The following is a 21,213-nucleotide window of genomic DNA, read 5'->3' as shown; positions in this document are numbered from 1 at the left end:
ATAATTTGTATAATATGACTAGTTGTGTTTGTTGGGTTGGTTTTATTGTATTTATGATATTTCTATTTTTCTGATTTAATTTCTTCCATGAAAATAGCCTTAGATGCTGACATGGCATTAAATAAATCTCTCTCTCTCTCTCTCTCTCTCTCTCTCTCTCTCTCTCCCCCCCCCCCCCCCTCTCTCTCTCTCTCTCTCCCTCCGTCTATCCTGTGGTTCTCCGTCAGGTGGACACCGTGAAGCGTCTCCTCATAAAGAAGCTCCCGCCGGTGTTAGCCATCCAGCTGAAGCGCTTCGACTACGATTGGGAGCGCGAGTGTGCGATTAAGTTCAACGATTACTTCGAGTTCCCTCGCGAGCTGGACATGGAGCCGTACACGGTGGCCGGCGTGGCGAAGCTGGAGGGGGACGAGGTTCCGCTGGAGAGCCAGGTTATCCCGGAGAACCCCCCGGCGGATCCCGACGCTAGCTCGCGCTACAGGCTCGTGGGCGTGCTAGTGCACTCGGGTCAGGCTAGCGGCGGACACTACTACTCGTACATCGTGCAGCGCCACGGCAGCGACGGCGACGGGCTGAAGGACCGCTGGTATAAGTTCGACGACGGAGACGTGACGGAGTGTAAGATGGACGATGACGAGGAGATGAAGAACCAGTGCTTTGGTGGAGAGTACATGGGCGAGGTGTTCGATCACATGATGAAGCGCATGTCGTACCGGCGGCAGAAGCGCTGGTGGAACGCCTACATCCTGTTCTACGAGCGCATGGACGCCACAGGGGGCGACGGCGAGCTGTTGAAGTACATCACCGAACTCACGCTCGCGTCCCGGCCCAACCAACCCAAGATGCCCTTGGCCATCGAGGCCAGCGTCCGCAAGCAGAACGTGCAGTTCATGCACAGCCGCATGCAGTTCAGCCTCGAGTACTTCCAGTTCATGAAGAAGCTGCTGACCTGCAACAGCGTATACCTGAACCCTCCTCCAGGTGAGACCCCGCCTCCGGCCGCTCGTCCACACGCACACGCAGGAGCCGCTCTCTGAAACCAAACTTATTGAAAACTCCAGCGTGAAGATGTTTAGAAACTCCGGTTCAGTGTTGTGTAGGAACTGGAGATTCTGGCTTGTGGCGTCAGAACCGGAACCGATAATAACCTTTTGTCCAGGCCTCTGATTGGCCAACATTGCTTTACGGTTAGGGTTATATCGCCACCTGCTGGTCTGGCATGCTTTTGACAGCGCGTTTTTGCGTTTTCATGTGTATGCGAATGTGGAGGAAACCCCGTGTGCGTGTGGACTCGGCCTCAGTCAGCGGCTCGTGTCGGAGGGTCTGTAAACGTCTGATGTGTTGAGATGCTCCTCTTCTCCTCTTCCTTCTAGGTCAAGATCACCTTTTACCAGAAGCTGAAGAAATAGCGATGATAAGTATACAGCTCGCTGCCAGATTCCTGTTTAGCACCGGCTTCCACACGAAGAAGGTCGTCCGAGGCCCTGCGAGCGACTGGTGAGCGTTAGCTATTAGCTGAGCGTTAGCTGTTAGCTGAGCATTAGCTGTTAGCTGAGCGTTAGCTGTTAGCTGAGCGTTAGCTGTTAGCTGAGCGTTAGCTGTGCGTTAGCTGAGCGTTAGCTGTTAGCTGAGCGTTAGCTGAGCGTCAGCTGTCGAAACTGGACACGCCTACTATAAAGTGTTCATTTTGTCAGCTATTTTTACATTTAGTCTAATAGTCCTGTGTCAAATGTACTTTTTAGTTTTTAGCATATTTAGTCAACCTTGCTCTGTTTTCATTCAGACAAGGGTTAGTCGACTAAAAGCCTGGGCATTTTAGTCAATGAAAACTTTTCGTAAATTTTCGTCATGCTGCATAATGGTTGTTTATAATAGGCTAACGATTATTTTGCTTAAAATTATAATCACAACAATTGTTGTCATTTGAGAAATTTATATTTGCATTTCATTAGAATTATTGCACTTTCACATACAAGTACAAATCTAGAGAATGTCTCGTATAGTCTCGTAGAACTCCTATTCATGGTTTATTTCACCTAATCTGGTTTCCTGGTTATTTTTCATAGGCTATTTGTCATAAATTAATAACATTATAAAAACAAGGCATTTCTCTCAAAAATTAAAACGGTGAAATTTGTAACCTAATACCAAATTACATTACAGTAAAAAAAAAGCACTATATATTGTCACACAGAGCTGCGTATGTGCATTTATTCATGTAGTCGAGATTCATGTTTGGAATTATTACAGAAGTTTTGATCGCAGTTTTAGTCACAGAAACCAGCGCAAAAACCTCGTTTAGTGTGGTTTCGTAATTTAACTAAATTAACACTACCACTATAATAATAATAGAATAATAGTCAAGTCATGAAAGTATGGGAATTACTAAAGGCCGTTCACAATAAGTACAATAACTTTAACAGAAACATTAAAGATATAGTTCTAAAAGTCTAAATATAAAAGTCCAACCCACAACTATTAAAAACTAAAAACAAGTGACCAGTCAGTGATAAAATAAGAACAAATACACAAGTTACAAGCAGAGATGATTTAATAAAGCTACAAAGTCTAACAGAGTAATATTCCGGTACAGAAATTAAAAATTAGGCCTAAATGTAAAATAACTATTTATTCACTGTAAAAAAAATATTTTGTTAAAGCTGTGTTTTGTTGTTTTATGAACATTAATGGCGCAGACAACAGCAGGAATATTAGGCTTTATTTAGTCTCTGCCTGATAATTTGTGTATTTGTTCTTATTTTATCACTGATTGTTCACTTGTCTTTAATAATGTTTGAACTTTACCAGTTAGGCTAGCAGTTTTTGCTGTAGTACCTAGGAACTTCAAATGAGCTTTAAGTAATAAATAAAAAGCAAAGTTATAATAATATTATATATAAATTATAATTTTATTGTATTTTTAATTTTTTTTGCTAAACCTGAAAAATGATCCGATCCGTGGCTCTAAAACCGTAGATGATCCGATCTGTGAATGTTGTGATCCGTTGCACCGCTAGTGTCACACCGGTGGTGTGTTCAGCGCCGGTCCAGGTGTGTGGCCAGTGTCAGCTGACCCCTCTCTCTGCTGCTTCTCCTCAGGTATGACGCCCTGTGTCTGCTGTTGCGTCACAGCAAGAACGTGCGCAGCTGGTTTGCTCACAGCGTGCTGTTCTCCTTCCCCACGCGCTTCTCCGAGTTCCTGCTGGAGTGTCCCAGTGCCGAGGTCCGCGGAGCCTTCGCCAAGCTAATCGTTTTCATCGCACACTTTTCCCTGCAGGACGGCCCGTGTCCTGCTCCAGTTACCTCTCCCAGCACATCCACACAGGTGAGAGAAACCAGTACAGTAGAGAAACCAGTACAGGTGAGAGAAACCAGTACAGGAGAGAAACCAGTACAGGTGAGAGAAACCAGTACAGGAGAGAAACCAGTGCAGGAGGATCTCACAGATCCATGTCCCACGTTCCTCAACCTCGTTGTGCTTTTCCGTGTCATGTAGACTAGAGGCTGAAAACATTTTGGGGTCTACTCTCTGATTAATGGATTTATCAGTTTTTAAAGGTCTTTTAAATGGGAGACAGGAAAGTTCCTGTATTAAAATGCCCCATGATGCTATTTTAAAGGTTCCTAGTTTCCACTGCAGCGTCAGCTCTGTTCTCTCAGTGTCTGAAACACTTCAAGGATTCAGTCTCTCTAAGCCCCGCCTCTCTGAGAGCTGCTCTGCTGTGATTGGTCAGAAAGCAAACGCTCATTATCATATCTGAATCTCAGCTCTTGATCTCAGTGATGCGAACAGTGACGATGGCGTGGGTTTTACCGGATCGATCTCAGAAAACAGCGTCTTCGCCACATGAACAACACGAACCAAACTCTTCCAGTCTCAGAGACACTACAGTGTTTGAGGGCGGGGCTAAGAGACGCTGCTCAGCCAATCAACACCACAGGCTGGCATTATGCTAATGAGTTACAAACCTCAAAAATCAGCAGAGACTGAATTACTGACGACTCGTTTCAGCTCAGAATCACTTTGTTTTAGAGACGAACACTTTATTTATCTGCACTTTGATCTTTCAGAGCTTGTACAGTCACAGACAGCTCTATTATGAAAGGGAACAGCTGAAAAAGCATAATGGGGCACTTTAACAAATGGCAAGCAAAAGTGGGTTCTAGACTCCATTGTTTATACCAGTTGCCGAATAGGCCATTACAGGATGACACACAAGTTCTTAATATTAGGAAAAGATCCACCCACATGTTCTCTTTGTCAAAATCCTGTATCCTGTTGCATGGAGAGCCTGTATCCCTGTATCATGTTTGATTAGATAGTAATGATGGGTTTAGCTGCTTTTTTATTCAGTTAACTCTTTGAAATCATTTTTTAACAATGTTAAAGGAGTAGTTCACTTCAGAATTAAAATTCCCCGATAATTTACTCTCCCTCATGTTATCCAAGATGTTCGTGTCTTTCTTTCTTCAGTGGAAAGAAATGAAGGTTTTTGAGGGAAACACTCCAGGATGTTCTTCCATATAGTGTCTTCAATGGGGTCCAACGGGTCGAAGGTCCAGATGTGAGTTTCAGTGCAGCTTCAAGGTCTCGACACGATCCAGCCGAGGAATAAGAGTCTCATCTAGGCAAACCAGCGGACATTTTAGAACAAAATAAACATTTATATACTTTTAACCACTAATGCACTGAAACTCACATCTGGACCTTCGACCCGTTGGACCCCATTGAAGACACTATATGGAGGAACATCCTGGAGTGTTCTCCTCAAAAACCTTCATTTCTTTCCACTGAAGACAGAAAGACATGAACATCTTGGATGACGTGAGGGAGAGTAAATCATCTGGGAATTTTAATTCTGAAGTGAACTACTCCTTTAAACCAAATTTAGCCTTTAGATTTTAAAAACCTTATAAGGTTTCTCAGCATGAAGAGCCACAGAAGCCGGCGTGGCGTTTAAACAGCCGTTTGTCGTTGTGAACAGGCCTGTGACCCTGTGACCCTGAGCGATCACCTGTTACGGGCGGTGCTGAACTTGCTGAGGAGAGAAGTGTCCGAACACGGGCGGCACCTTCAGCAGTACTTCAACCTCTTCGTCATGTACGCCAACCTGGGTGAGTTCTCTCGACTCCCGTGAGTCTGCACAGGGAGCGCAGAAGGGTAGAGGGGACATATCAGGAAAATCTGCTGTAATCGGGTCCGGTGCTTCTTCCAATCCAGAAAACCTGAAAAGTGAAACCCAGTAACTGTGTTCTGGTGAGCCTTTCTCTGCAAGCATGTTATAAAATAAGCCGATCAGATTTCTTCTCCTTCTGACGTATGAAGAGGATCTTATTATAATATTACCGGCCCTTAATCTGCACGTTTACACACACCAGCCGACATTTGGTTCCACACGCGCCAACAGAGACCAGTTCTAACGCACTGATGAAGATCCAGCAGAGCCTGAAGCTGTTCTGTGGTTGAGCACAGACGAGCACTGAACACTATTGACCAGAACATGTCACCGCTGTCTTATAAACACCTCAGGAACTGTGGACACTTGTGGAGAAGTTCAACATGATGATGAGATGATCAGTGTAACTCCACAACAACTACAGAAATGATAATAATAATGATAATATATTTTATTTTATAAAGCACTTTTCATAGTTAAAAACAAGAGTATACAGAGTATAAACAAAGTTTAAAAACCGGGAAGAAAAAAATAAAAAGTTAGCAAAAAGTAAAAAATGCTTGCTTAAAAAGATAGGTTTTTAGTCCTTTCTTAAAAGAGTCTATGGCTTGAGGAGCCCTTGGGTTTTCTGGAAGGGAATTCCAAAGATGCGGTGCGGCTGAGCAGACGGCTCGATCCCCCATAGTGCGGAGCTTAGTTCTGCGTGGTTGAAGAAAGGCTTTGTTTCCAGAGCGGAGGTTGCGTGAAGAGTTTTGTTTTGTGAGTAGTTCCTTTATGTCTCCACTAACATTCAGAAGCTCTTCCTGAGTCTCTCCGTAAGGCTGCACTCGCTACTGGTTATTCTGGGATTCTGGATGAGGGAGATTGGCCTGTTCTGTTATTGCCGGAGTTTCTGAAGCTCGTGTAAAGACTCCGCCCTCTTCTGAGCGGAGGCGGAGCTAAAGCTCATTTGCATTTAAAGGGACACACACAAAAAAAAATGCGTTTTTGCTCACAGCCAAAAGGAGCAAATTTGACAAGCTCTAATAAATGATCTGGTATTTTGAGCTGAAATTTCACACACGCATTCTGGAGACACCAGAGATTTATATTACATTGTGTAAAGGGGCATCATATGTCCCCTTTAAGGGTAACTGAGCGTCATATTATTACCCATCTGTCTGTTGCAGGTCTGGCAGAGAAGACACAGCTGCTGAAGTTAAGCGTGCCGTCCACCTTCATGCTGGTGGCGCTGGACGAGGGTCCCGGTCCTCCCATCAAGTACCAGTACGCAGAGCTGGGCAAGCTCTACACGGTGGTGTCGCTGCTGCTGCGGTGCTGCGACGTGTCCTCGCGCATGCAGTCCTCCATTAACGGTGAGGGCTAGTCGTGCTGTCTTTCCCACTCCATCAAACGAAGGCGCTCAGCTAGGGATGGGCAATGTGGACTTAAAACTATATCACGATATTTTCTGGTATTTATTGCGATAACAATATCATGACGATATAAATTTAGTACCATTCACAACTGTTTTTGGCTACAAGTGATGCATACATTCATGAGCGCCTCAGCAACACAAACACTGATCTAAAGCGCACCCATCATCAAACAGGCTCCTATAATATACCAGTTACATAAAAGAATAAAAGAACCCAGTAAAGATCCAAACACCAGCCCTGAGAAGTTGCAGATATACGTTTCTTCTGTAAAAGTGCAGATAATGTTTAAATAGTGGAACTGAAAAACATCACACAATAATAATTCAAATCAATTACAAGTTTGAATGTAAAAAACTAACAATAATACTGATAAGATAATAATACTACTACGAATTCTACTACTAATAACACTATAAAGCGCAGTAAGGATTGATGAGCTGCCGGGTTCATGAATATTAATCACGTCTGCGTTTGAATAATTCCAAATTAACTCCACTACTCCATTTTTACAGGAAAATACAACAAATAATCTGGTTTACATGTAGCACGTCAATCCTGCGTGTGTGTCAGACTCTCTCGCTCTCTCTTTGAGTGTGTGAGAAAGCGACGGCGTGTCGAGCGCCTCGCTAGTGTTTACGGAGCGTCACACACACACACTGCATTCATTGAGACGAACTGAAGAAGTGCGCTTGACGGAGAGAAACTCTCGAGCGCTTAGTCAGAGTCGCGACTCGCGAGTGGACGTATATCTGTGTACCAGTTCCAGATTGTAGAGGAAGTTCCTCGTTCAGCGATACACTCCTCCTCAGCTTCACGTCTGGTGTTTTCGCTGCACGTGAGCTACGAAGGAATGGCTCCCGAACAGGAGCGCGTCGTCACTAGGCTTTAGCGATATCATTGCAGGAACTAATTCTTATCGTGGGGAGAAATTTTATCGGTAAATCGCGAACGCTAATATATGGCCCATCCCTGCTGTCAGCTGATCTGAGCCACTGTTCTCCGACAGGGAACCCCCCGCTGGCCAACCCGTACGGTGACCCCGGCCTCACGCTTCCCATCATGCCCCTGCAGCCGCCCGTGGCCGAGACCCTGTTCGTGCGCACCAGCTACGTGAAGAAGATCATCGAGGACTGCAGCAACTCTGAGGAGACGGTGAAGCTGCTGCGCTTCTGCTGCTGGGAGAACCCTCAGTTCTCCTCCACGGTGCTCAGCGAGCTGCTCTGGCAGGTGTGTGTGTGTGAGAGTGTGTGTGTGTGCGTGTGTGTGAGTGTGAGTGTGTGTGTGTGTGTGTGTGCGTGCGTGTGTGTATCTTCCTCACGACACTCACTGAAGGCTCTCGCTCTGCTAGGTGGCGTATTCCTACACCTATGAGCTGAGGCCGTACCTGGATCTCCTGCTGCAGATCCTCCTGATCGAGGACTCGTGGCAGACGCACAGGTGAAGCTCACTGCGGTCACATGATCACTCACTCACTGCGGTCACATGATCACTCACTCACTGCGGTCACATGCTCACTCACTGCGGTCACATGATCACTCACTGCGGTCACATGATCACTCACTCACTGCTCACTCACTGCGGTCACATGATCACTCACTGCGGTCACATGATCACTCACTGCTCACTCACTGCGGTCACATGATCACTCACTGCGGTCACATGATCACTCACTGCGGTCACATGATCACTCACTGCGGTCACATGATCACTCACTGCGGTCACATGATCACTCACTGCTCACTCACTGCGGTCACATGATCACTCACTGCTCACTCACTGCGGTCACATGATCACTCACTGCAGTCACATGATCACTCACTGCTCACTCACTGCGGTCACATGATCACTCACTGCTCACTCACTGCGGTCACATGATCACTCACTGCTCACTCACTGCGGTCACATGATCACTCACTGCAGTCACATGATCACTCACTGCTCACTCACTGCGGTCACATGATCACTCACTGCTCACTCACTGCGGTCACATGATCACTCACTGCGGTCACATGATCACTCACTGCTCACTCACTGCGGTCACATGATCACTCACTGCTCACTCACTGCGGTCACATGATCACTCACTGCGGTCACATGATCACTCACTGCAGTCACATGATCACTCACTGCGGTCACTTGATCACTCACTGCGGTCACATGATCACTCACTGCGGTCACATGATCACTCACTGCTCACTCACTGCGGTCACATGATCACTCACTGCAGTCACATGATCACTCACTGCGGTCACATGATCACTCACTGCTCACTCACTGCGGTCACATGATCACTCACTGCTCACTCACTGCGGTCACATGATCACTCACTGCAGTCACATGATCACTCACTGCGGTCACATGATCACTCACTGCTCACTCACTGCGGTCACATGATCACTCACTGCTCACTCACTGCGGTCACACGATCACTCACTGCTCACTCACTGCGGTCACATGATCACTCACTGCTCACTCACTGCGGTCACATGATCACTCACTGCTCACTCACTGCGGTCACATGATCACTCATAACGAGATTATAATGAGATTCAGGGAATGTATTCTGATTAAACTTTACGTCATATAAATGCAATGATCAAATTGATGCGATTAAGCTCATAACTGAAGTGTCCATCAGGAGCTTTCCCAGCGGAGGAACCTCTTCATCGGTCCTAGAGCTATCGGCGGACGTTCCCGGATGTTGGCATGTTCGCACCGCAGTAACTCTGAGTGATTTTAGTTCTAGAAACTCTCTTGGAGGAACTACTGTACTCCTCCTCCAGAGTCGCTCTAACCCAGCGCTAGAGGACCTCTCCGTGATGGTAGTGTTCGCTGATTGGCCGAACGCATGCGAAACACCAGCACCCGCCATTATTAAACAGCACACAGATTATAGCCTATATATTTACTCCAGGAACGAACTCTATGAACATGGGGAACCGTGACAGATGAGCCTCTAAACCTTTACACCGGATAAATAGGCATGTAAAGGCTCTAATGGCCTCTCCTCCGCTCTCAGCGCGCACTCGTGGCGGATCATGAACAGCAGGGAAGAAGTTGCTGAAGAAGCAAGTTTATGTTGACAGCGTTGTGTGAATGTAATGCAGTATAATGATGACACTTTTACGCGCGTCGCTGAATGCGTCCATAGAAATGTTTTTAGTAGTTTAAACAGGAACACATGATGTATGCGTTCATCACCTGTAGATTATTCACACAATTCTTGGAGATAATCAGAAAAATGAAACTGCATGTGAGCGGAAGTGAAGAGGTTAGCTCGTGTCGTGTACACATCACTGCGGTCACACTCTGGCTCTGTTACTGGGAATAGCGGCATCACTGCTGCACGTGTCCACAGGCGATGTTGAGCAAGTGTCCTCACTCCTGCCCGTGTCCTCCTCTGTTCAGGATCCACAATGTTCTGAAGGGCATCCCTGATGACCGAGACGGGCTCTTCGACACCATCCAGCGCTCCAAGAACCATTACCAGAAACGGGCCTATCAGTGCATTAAGTGCATGGTGGCGCTGTTCAGCAACTGCTCTGTGGCCTATCAGATCCTGCAGGTGAGCCACGCACACACACACACACACTTCCTGCTCAATCCCAGAGTGCAGTGAGCACAGCAGAAGCGACTCTAAGAGGCTCGTCTCGTCGGCAGCCGGAGGATCTGTCTGAGCGCTCGGGAAAGGGACATTCGTCAGCTGCGTTTTCTATCATGTTGTCGAGTCGCGTCTCCTTCATTTCTACATTTCATTTCTTCTTCATTTCTAGAGTTATTATCCAGATAAAGTTAGTTTGATTGATTCACTTCCGTTGTAAAGATCATTAGTTATTAACTTAGCGGCCGCTAACACACACTGTTCTCACAGGAAACAGAAACTTTAATGTGTTCTGGCCGTTCGTTCACACACACTCTGGAGCTCGAGAACACACACTCTGGAGCTCGAGAACACACACTCTGGAGCTCGAGAACACACACTCTGGAGCTCGAGAACACACTCTCTGGAGCTCGAGAACACACACTCTGGAGCTCGAGAACACACACTCTAGAGCTCGAGAACACACTCTCTGGAGCTCGAGAACACACACTCTGGAGCTCGAGAACACGCTCTCTGGAGCTCGAGAACACGCTCTCTGGAGCTCGAGAACACACTCTCTGGAGCTCGAGAACACACTCTCTGGAGCTCGAGAACACGCTCTCTGGAGCTCGAGAACACACACTCTGGAGCTCGAGAACACACCCTCTGGAGCTCGAGAACACACCCTCTGGAGCTCGAGAACACACACTCTGGAGCTCGAGAACACACCCTCTGGAGCTCGAGAACACACTCTGGAGCTCGAGAACACACCCTCTGGAGCTCGAGAACACACGCTCTAGAGCTCGAGAACACACTCTCTGGAGCTCGAGAACACGCTCTAGAGCTCGAGAACACACACTCTGGAGCTCGAGAACACACTCTGGAGCTCGAGAACACACTTTCTGGAGCTCGAGAACACACTCTCTGGAGCTCGAGAACACACTCTCTGGAGCTCGAGAACACGCTCTCTGGAGCTCGAGAACACACACTCTGGAGTTCGAGAACACACCCTCTGGAGCTCGAGAACACACCCTCTGGAGCTCGAGAACACACGCTCTAGAGCTCGAGAACACACCCTCTGGAGCTCGAGAACACACGCTCTAGAGCTCGAGAACACACTCTCTGGAGCTCGAGAACACACTCTCTGGAGCTCGAGAACACACGCTCTAGAGCTCGAGAACACACTCTCTGGAGCTCGAGAACACACACTCTGGAGCTCGAGAACACACACTCTAGAGCTCGAGAACACACTCTCTGGAGCTCGAGAACACACACTCTGGAGCTCGAGAACACACACTCTGGAGCTCGAGAACACGCTCTCTGGAGCTCGAGAACACACACTCTGGAGCTCGAGAACACACCCTCTGGAGCTCGAGAACACACACTCTGGAGCTCGAGAACACACCCTCTGGAGCTCGAGAACACACTCTGGAGCTCGAGAACACACCCTCTGGAGCTCGAGAACACACGCTCTAGAGCTCGAGAACACACTCTCTGGAGCTCGAGAACACACTCTCTGGAGCTCGAGAACACACGCTCTAGAGCTCGAGAACACACTCTCTGGAGCTCGAGAACACACGCTCTAGAGCTCGAGAACACACTCTCTGGAGCTCGAGAACACACACTCTGGAGCTTGAGAACACACACTCTAGAGCTCGAGAACACACTCTCTGGAGCTCGAGAACACACACTCTGGAGCTCGAGAACACGCTCTCTGGAGCTCGAGAACACACCCTCTGGAGCTCGAGAACACACCCTCTGGAGCTCGAGAACACACACTCTGGAGCTCGAGAACACACCCTCTGGAGCTCGAGAACACACTCTGGAGCTCGAGAACACACCCTCTGGAGCTCGAGAACACACGCTCTAGAGCTCGAGAACACACTCTCTGGAGCTCGAGAACACACTCTCTGGAGCTCGAGAACACACGCTCTAGAGCTCGAGAACACACCCTCTGGAGCTCGAGAACACACGCTCTAGAGCTCGAGAACACACTCTCTGGAGCTCGAGAACACACTCTCTGGAGCTCGAGAACACACGCTCTAGAGCTCGAGAACACACTCTCTGGAGCTCGAGAACACACTCTCTGGAGCTCGAGAACACACACTCTGGAGCTCGAGAACACACCCTCTGGAGCTCGAGAACACACACTCTGGAGCTCGAGAACACGCTCTCTGGAGCTCGAGAACACGCTCTCTGGAGCTCGAGAACACACACTCTGGAGCTCGAGAACACACCCTCTGGAGCTCGAGAACACACACTCTGGAGCTCGAGAACACACACTCTGGAGCTCGAGAACACACTTTCTGGAGCTGGAGAACACACTCTCTGGAGCTGGAGAACACGCTCTCTGGAGCTGGAGAACACGCTCTCTGGAGCTCGAGAACACACACTCTGGAGCTCGAGAACACACCCTCTGGAGCTCGAGAACACACGCTCTAGAGCTCGAGAACACACCCTCTGGAGCTCGAGAACACACGCTCTAGAGCTCGAGAACACACTCTCTGGAGCTCGAGAACACACTCTCTGGAGCTCGAGAACACACGCTCTAGAGCTCGAGAACACACTCTCTGGAGCTCGAGAACACACACTCTGGAGCTCGAGAACACACACTCTAGAGCTCGAGAACACACTCTCTGGAGCTCGAGAACACACACTCTGGAGCTCGAGAACACACCCTCTGGAGCTCGAGAACACACCCTCTGGAGCTCGAGAACACACACTCTGGAGCTCGAGAACACACGCTCTGGAGCTCGAGAACACACTCTCTGGAGCTCGAGAACACACACTCTCTGGAGCTCGAGAACACACACTCTAGAGCTCGAGAACACACATTCTGGAGCTCGAGAACACGCTCTAGAGCTCGAGAACACACTCTCTGGAGCTCGAGAACACGCTCTAGAGCTCGAGAACACACACTCTGGAGCTCGAGAACACACACTCTGGAGCTCGAGAACACACACTCTGGAGCTCGAGAACACACACTCTGGAGCTCGAGAACACACCCTCTGGAGCTCGAGAACACACACTCTGGAGCTCGAGAACACACCCTCTGGAGCTCGAGAACACACACTCTGGAGCTCGAGAACACACCCTCTGGAGCTCGAGAACACACACTCTGGAGCTCGAGAACACACGCTCTGGAGCTCGAGAACACACTCTCTGGAGCTCGAGAACACACACTCTGGAGCTCGAGAACACGCTCTCTGGAGCTCGAGAACACACACTCTGGAGCTCGAGAACACACCCTCTGGAGCTCGAGAACACACACTCTGGAGCTCGAGAACACACCCTCTGGAGCTCGAGAACACACTCTGGAGCTCGAGAACACACACTCTGGAGCTCGAGAACACACACTCTGGAGCTCGAGAACACACCCTCTGGAGCTCGAGAACACACTCTCTGGAGCTCGAGAACACACCCTCTGGAGCTCGAGAACACACGCTCTAGAGCTCGAGAACACACTCTCTGGAGCTCGAGAACACACTCTCTGGAGCTCGAGAACACACGCTCTAGAGCTCGAGAACACACCCTCTGGAGCTCGAGAACACACGCTCTAGAGCTCGAGAACACACTCTCTGGAGCTCGAGAACACACTCTCTGGAGCTCGAGAACACACGCTCTAGAGCTCGAGAACACACTCTCTGGAGCTCGAGAACACACTCTCTGGAGCTCGAGAACACACTCTCTGGAGCTCGAGAACACACACTCTCTGGAGCTCGAGAACACACACTCTCTGGAGCTCGAGAACACACACTCTCTGGAGCTCGAGAACACACACTCTGGAGCTCGAGAACACACACTCTGGAGCTCGAGAACACACCCTCTGGAGCTCGAGAACACACTCTCTGGAGCTCGAGAACACACTCTGGAGCTCGAGAACACACACTCTCTGGAGCTCGAGAACACACACTCTCTGGAGCTCGAGAACACACACTCTGGAGCTCGAGAACACACACTCTGGAGCTCGAGAACACACCCTCTGGAGCTCGAGAACACACACTCTAGAGCTCGAGAACACACCCTCTGGAGCTCGAGAACACACTCTGGAGCTCGAGAACACACCCTCTGGAGCTCGAGAACACACGCTCTAGAGCTCGAGAACACACTCTCTGGAGCTCGAGAACACACTCTCTGGAGCTCGAGAACACACGCTCTAGAGCTCGAGAACACACCCTCTGGAGCTCGAGAACACACGCTCTAGAGCTCGAGAACACACTCTCTGGAGCTCGAGAACACACTCTCTGGAGCTCGAGAACACACGCTCTAGAGCTCGAGAACACACTCTCTGGAGCTCGAGAACACACTCTCTGGAGCTCGAGAACACACCCTCTGGAGCTCGAGAACACACCCTCTGGAGCTCGAGAACACACACTCTGGAGCTCGAGAACACGCTCTCTGGAGCTCGAGAACACGCTCTCTGGAGCTCGAGAACACACACTCTGGAGCTCGAGAACACACCCTCTGGAGCTCGAGAACACACACTCTGGAGCTCGAGAACACACACTCTGGAGCTCGAGAACACACTTTCTGGAGCTGGAGAACACACTCTCTGGAGCTGGAGAACACGCTCTCTGGAGCTGGAGAACACGCTCTCTGGAGCTCGAGAACACACGCTCTGGAGCTCGAGAACACACCCTCTGGAGCTCGAGAACACACGCTCTAGAGCTCGAGAACACACCCTCTGGAGCTCGAGAACACACGCTCTAGAGCTCGAGAACACACTCTCTGGAGCTCGAGAACACACTCTCTGGAGCTCGAGAACACACGCTCTAGAGCTCGAGAACACACTCTCTGGAGCTCGAGAACACACACTCTGGAGCTCGAGAACACACACTCTAGAGCTCGAGAACACACTCTCTGGAGCTCGAGAACACACACTCTGGAGCTCGAGAACACACCCTCTGGAGCTCGAGAACACACCCTCTGGAGCTCGAGAACACACACTCTGGAGCTCGAGAACACACGCTCTGGAGCTCGAGAACACACTCTCTGGAGCTCGAGAACACACACTCTCTGGAGCTCGAGAACACACACTCTAGAGCTCGAGAACACACATTCTGGAGCTCGAGAACACGCTCTAGAGCTCGAGAACACACTCTCTGGAGCTCGAGAACACGCTCTAGAGCTCGAGAACACACACTCTGGAGCTCGAGAACACACACTCTGGAGCTCGAGAACACACACTCTGGAGCTCGAGAACACACACTCTGGAGCTCGAGAACACACCCTCTGGAGCTCGAGAACACACACTCTGGAGCTCGAGAACACACCCTCTGGAGCTCGAGAACACACACTCTGGAGCTCGAGAACACACCCTCTGGAGCTCGAGAACACACACTCTGGAGCTCGAGAACACACGCTCTGGAGCTCGAGAACACACTCTCTGGAGCTCGAGAACACACACTCTGGAGCTCGAGAACACGCTCTCTGGAGCTCGAGAACACACACTCTGGAGCTCGAGAACACACCCTCTGGAGCTCGAGAACACACACTCTGGAGCTCGAGAACACACCCTCTGGAGCTCGAGAACACACTCTGGAGCTCGAGAACACACACTCTGGAGCTCGAGAACACACACTCTGGAGCTCGAGAACACACCCTCTGGAGCTCGAGAACACACTCTCTGGAGCTCGAGAACACACCCTCTGGAGCTCGAGAACACACGCTCTAGAGCTCGAGAACACACTCTCTGGAGCTCGAGAACACACTCTCTGGAGCTCGAGAACACACGCTCTAGAGCTCGAGAACACACCCTCTGGAGCTCGAGAACACACGCTCTAGAGCTCGAGAACACACTCTCTGGAGCTCGAGAACACACTCTCTGGAGCTCGAGAACACACGCTCTAGAGCTCGAGAACACACTCTCTGGAGCTCGAGAACACACTCTCTGGAGCTCGAGAACACACTCTCTGGAGCTCGAGAACACACACTCTCTGGAGCTCGAGAACACACACTCTCTGGAGCTCGAGAACACACACTCTCTGGAGCTCGAGAACACACACTCTGGAGCTCGAGAACACACACTCTGGAGCTCGAGAACACACCCTCTGGAGCTCGAGAACACACCCTCTGGAGCTCGAGAACACACTCTCTGGAGCTCGAGAACACACTCTCTGGAGCTCGAGAACACACACTCTGGAGCTCGAGAACACACACTCTGGAGCTCGAGAACACACTCTCTGGAGCTCGAGAACACACACTCTGGAGCTCGAGAACACACTCTCTGGAGCTCGAGAACACACTCTCTGGAGCTCGAGAACACACTCTCTGGAGCTCGAGAACACACACTCTGGAGCTCGAGAACACACACTCTGGAGCTCGAGAACACACTCTCTGGAGCTCGAGAACACACTCTGGAGCTCGAGAACACACCCTCTGGAGCTCGAGAACACACACTCTGGAGCTCGAGAACACACTCTCTGGAGCTCGAGAACACACTCTCTGGAGCTCGAGAACACACTCTCTGGAGCTCGAGAACACACTCTCTGGAGCTCGAGAACACACACTCTGAAACAGGATCTGGTACAAGTTTTGATTTTTTTTTAAACGTGATCATCTCTGTGTAAACTTCAAAAACGTGAACCTGTGAGAACGCTGACGGCGCTCATGCGCATCACGTGTTTAGTCTATAGATATGTGTGTATGAATATATGTGTGTGTGTCTTTCTTCACAAACTGACCTCATCAAATTACTCGTCTGGCCTTAAAAATTCATAATACAGAATTTTTTGTTGCTTCCGCGTGTCCATGCGAACCGGACTCATCTGGAGAGCGTTAATATGCTGTAGCGCCGGTTGCAGTGACTGTGTTGTGCGTGTGTGTAGAGTAACGGGGACCTGTGTTGTGTGTGTGTGTAGAGTAACGGGGACCTGAAGAGGAAGTGGACGTGGGCGGTGGAGTGGCTGGGAGACGAGCTGGAGCGCAGGCCTTACACTGGAAACCCTCAGTACACGTACAACAACTGGTCTCCGCCAGTGCAGAGCAACGAGACGTCCAACGGCTACTTCCTGGAGCGCTCCCACAGCGCGCGCATGACGCTAGCCAAGGCCTGCGAGCTCTGTCCTGAAGAGGTGAGCGCTCAGTCACTCAAACCTCACCTAGCGCCTCTGGTGAGTTCCGCTGCTTCTGCTAACGGCTGCGACTCTGATGTTTAGGAAGATATTACGATTTTGAAGTTTATTTTATTGCAAAGTTGTTAACGTCTACATTCATGCAGTTTGATGATGCTTTTATCCACAGTGTTCATCCCAGGTAGGGCTGCACGATATCTATCAGAACAACAGAGATATCGCTACGGTTTAATAAGATAAACGTATGCGCTAGCGGTTTCAGAGTGAAGCGCGGCATGTGCTTCATTCGGAGACCGGCAGCAACCCGTCAAAATAAAAGCTTGATGGTTTGCCATTTGAAAAAGGAAGAAATGAAGATGCAAATAGCAGTATTGTAATTTTTATTTTACAGTGCAATAGTATTATTAAAAAGATGTTTCTTATTTTGTTTAATATTTTATTTAAACTGCAGTTCGAGTTGCTTCTTGCACAATCAAACCCCAAAGTTTAAGCAAAAAGTAATATTTCACCTTTTTAATATTTGTTTTTAATATATTTTCTTTGTAGTTGAACCCCCCCCCCCCCCCAACAAAACACTCTAGAATAATTAATTCTTCCCAAATACGGTTATTCAAATCATCTGGTAAAAATCTTTTCATATTTCATTAAATATCGCAGGAATCTCAGTGTCAGTGTCTTCAGATATCGTGCAGCCTTGAGTTCAGCGTTGCGTGTCATTCGTTCTCTGGGAGCCGAACACTAACCCGCGATGTTGTCAGCACTGCTCTCTGCTAATCGACACGCACGTTTGTTTGATGTGTTCAGGAGCCCGACGACCAGGAGGCCCCTGATGAGCACGACTCGACGCCGCCTGAAGACACGGCCCTCTATCCTCACTCTCCAGCGACGCAGCCTCAGTTTCAGCAGGTGAGCGACACACACACACACACACCACTAGCCTAGCGTTTAGCATAGCCTCAGTTTCAGCAGGTGAGCGACACACACCACTAGCCTAGCGTTTAGCTCAAACTCTTCTTCTGCAGCGACTTCTAGATGCACTTTTACAGCGATCACACAGTGCACACCCGGCTTACCTCTCTCTCTCTCTCTCTCTCTCTCTCTCTCTCTCTCTCTCTCTCTCTCTCTCTCTCTCTCTCTCTCTCTCTCTCTCTCACACTCTCTCTCTCTCTCTCTCTCTCTCTCACACTCTCTCTCACACTCTCTCTCTCTCTCTCTCTCTCTCTCTCTCTCTGTCTATGTCTCCCTCTCTCTCCCTCTCTCTCTCTCTCTCTCTCTCTCTCTCTCTCCCTCTCCCTCTCTCTCTCTCTCTCTCTCTCTCTCTCTCTCTCTCTCTCCGCAGGTGAACACTCTTCCTCACGGGCAGCCGTACACCGGGCCGGCCGCTCAGCACATGAATAACCCTCAGCGGGCGAGTCAGGAGAGCTGGGACGGGTCAGACGAGGCTCCGCCGGCCCAGAGTAAAGAGTAGAGACTCGACCCGCTCGCTCCAGAGACCAGAACCGGAGAACACACTCGAGTAACACACCCAACTCCTGCAGCGCTGACACACACACACACACGCGCGGATCTCAATGCTGCAGAGTTCGGTGCGCAAACACACGCACGCACACACGCACGCACACACACACGCACACACACACACACACACACACACACACAGCTCTGTGTGAACCGGCAGGAGTGGTGATGCTGTGGAGATAGTGTGCAGACATCTGGAGTTTGGGACGCCCTCCATTTCCAGAGACGTCATCATCATCATCATCATCATCATCACCCTGTAACACACAGCAGAGTGAAGGGAAACCCGAGGCTTCGTCGTGGACGGTGTTTTAGGATCGACTCGGAGTCATTGGAATCTTTCAGCACTTTTGTTTCTTTTGTTTTCTCCATTCATCAGGAAGCCTTTGGCCTGTTAGGAGTGTGATGTCATGTCCTGTTAGGAGTGTGATGTCATCTCCTGTCAGGCTCTTTAACACACTCTATCCAGAGACGCTCGGATCGGCACATCTACTCCACAGAACAAACGCTCGATGTTTCATGTGTGTTTCCAACAGGCTGACAGTGAAAGATCTGGTGTTCGAGTGGAACTGCATCTGGCCTAGTTCTGAGTCGGCCCCGCCCACTTCCTCTGCCCCTGTCCAATGAGAGCGCAGCCACGGACACACTACTCTGTTTCCGAGGAGATTTACAGGAATCGTCGACAGCACGTACTGTACTGGATTCATAGTGTGGCTCTTGTTCTCTTTTGTCTGAAAACCAAAATCCCTGCGAAGGAAACTGAACCGCACCATCTTCAGTTTCGCTGTTTTCTCTGACAGGTTATTTTGTTGAATAGAGAAGAGTTTGAGCGTTTGAATGAGAAGGCATCGTCCTTGTGTTGTTATTTTTAAGAGGATATTTACTGTACAGAGTTCTGTTTTCACCGACTGTTGTTTGTTCGGGCGACGGTGGGATTCTGGAGCTGCTCTACTGAAGTGTTCACTTTGAAGAAGTCTTTCTTTCCCAGACGCATAATAACAGAAGCACTGCACCACTAGAAACAATAAATTAAACATTTAAATGCAAGCCTGACTTTTTATTAGCTTTCCGATGGTTTCAAATACCCACTGCACGCAGAAACACGCACACACACACACACACACATGCTTGCTTGTTAAATCATTGAGTAGCTGGCGTCTGTCGGTCAGCGTGTGGATCGTCCAGAACCCAGAGCTCACGCTGACGGCCTTAACCCGGGCCGGCAGTGGCCAGTGAGTGGAGGAAGGGTCAGCCGTGATCACTACAGCGCAGGCCTCTGCTCACACACTCACACACTGCGTTCTGCTCCGTCTGTGTGAACGCCTCTTCAGAATGACATCTGCCTTTTGCTTTGGGTTTCCTTTTCAGGGTTTAATTTTGTTTGAATTCTACAGATGTTTTTTGTGAAATGTGCATGAGTAATATTCCTGGATCAGCCCTCGAGCACTGTACAAACCCAGCACACTGTAAAATTATACTTTAAAGGTAAAAATAAATGGTATTTGATTAACCCGTCTGTCTAATACACTGACCCACACCTGACGCTCTGCCTTCAGTCGAGTCAGCTTTATTTACAACACAGAGTTTCAGAGCAGCTTTACAGAGATAACAGGAAATAATGCAACAACAGAGTTTGTTTCCAGAAGAGAATAGCGTCACAGCTTAAGTTCAGCGATGGTTCATTTCTGGTGTAAAAAAGTTATTAATTTAGTTCATTTATACACATATATATATATATAGCTCTCAGTTCTCATATAATGGTGTCAGTGCAGGAGATCAATAATATTGTTGATTTAACTAAATGTCCCAACTAAGACAAGCTAAAAAGGCCTGTAGTTTAATGTGTTTTAAAGCATCATGTTCTGGCATTTAATTAGCAGGCAGTTTTAGTGCAGCTCCATGTGTTTGGAGGATTCATAACTCTTGTGAAATGCTTCATTAAACGCGTGGCCAGGATGAAGAACTCTTCGCAGGTCTGAGAGCAGATGATCCTCGAGCACTGTTGGCATGATTACACTTCAGATGCACTGATGGAACACACACACACACACACACACACACTGATACCTGCGAACGCATTATAATAGAAGGCAAGTCATATCATGTTTGCTCATGTTTACATGAATTTGTCATTATCCGCATTCACGGTTCACATGCTATTTATTCACGCATTCCTCTGCTCTAGTGCGCGTGACCTGTAGATCAAAACTACGGACGCGCGCTTCTAGAGCAAATTAGCTATATATGCAGGAGGGGGGGGGGCTTTAAAGGACGAAATGCGCGTGCGTTAAATGGCTGACAGATTATGGAGATAAACTTTATAATCGCCACTAGGCCGCATTTACTATTGTAAACAGATCAATGTGGCGTCGCTCCTCGAAGTCTCGCGAGAACGCGTCACGTGGTGAGATCTGTCGTCTCGCGTCGTCCAATAAAATGACGCGGTT

At 49.0% G+C, this 21,213-nt stretch overlaps 1 protein-coding gene across 7 annotated transcripts in view; it reads left to right on the top strand.

Annotated features, from left to right (window-relative positions):
• The window catches only part of LOC308699786 (ubiquitin carboxyl-terminal hydrolase 9X-like), a 67,259-nt gene extending 46,983 nt beyond the window's left edge, over positions 1-20,276 (top strand). For 4 of the 7 annotated variants that reach the window (XM_081380806.1, XM_081380802.1, XM_081380805.1 and 1 more), the window contains exons 36-46: positions 228-981; positions 1,374-1,497; positions 3,100-3,325; positions 4,986-5,115; positions 6,347-6,532; positions 7,602-7,822; positions 7,944-8,032; positions 10,004-10,160; positions 17,036-17,287; positions 18,053-18,154; positions 18,588-20,276. In XM_081380806.1, the coding sequence (XP_081236932.1) occupies positions 228-981; positions 1,374-1,497; positions 3,100-3,325; positions 4,986-5,115; positions 6,347-6,532; positions 7,602-7,822; positions 7,944-8,032; positions 10,004-10,160; positions 17,036-17,287; positions 18,053-18,154; positions 18,588-18,716 (2,370 nt within the window). In that variant the 3' untranslated portion in view covers positions 18,717-20,276. The remainder of the gene's footprint in view (positions 1-227; positions 982-1,373; positions 1,498-3,099; positions 3,326-4,985; positions 5,116-6,346; positions 6,533-7,601; positions 7,823-7,943; positions 8,033-10,003; positions 10,161-17,035; positions 17,288-18,052; positions 18,155-18,587) is intronic. The other 3 variants (XM_081380804.1, XM_081380807.1, XM_081380803.1) reach the window with 1 other exon arrangement.
• Positions 20,277-21,213: the final 937 nt, after the last annotated feature.

Source organism: Scardinius erythrophthalmus, assembly GCF_964197995.2.
Source record: "Scardinius erythrophthalmus genome assembly, chromosome: 12".
Lineage (NCBI taxonomy): Eukaryota > Metazoa > Chordata > Actinopteri > Cypriniformes > Leuciscidae > Scardinius > Scardinius erythrophthalmus.
Note: the sequence above shows the minus strand (reverse complement) of the source record. Positions and strands in the feature narration are given on the sequence as shown.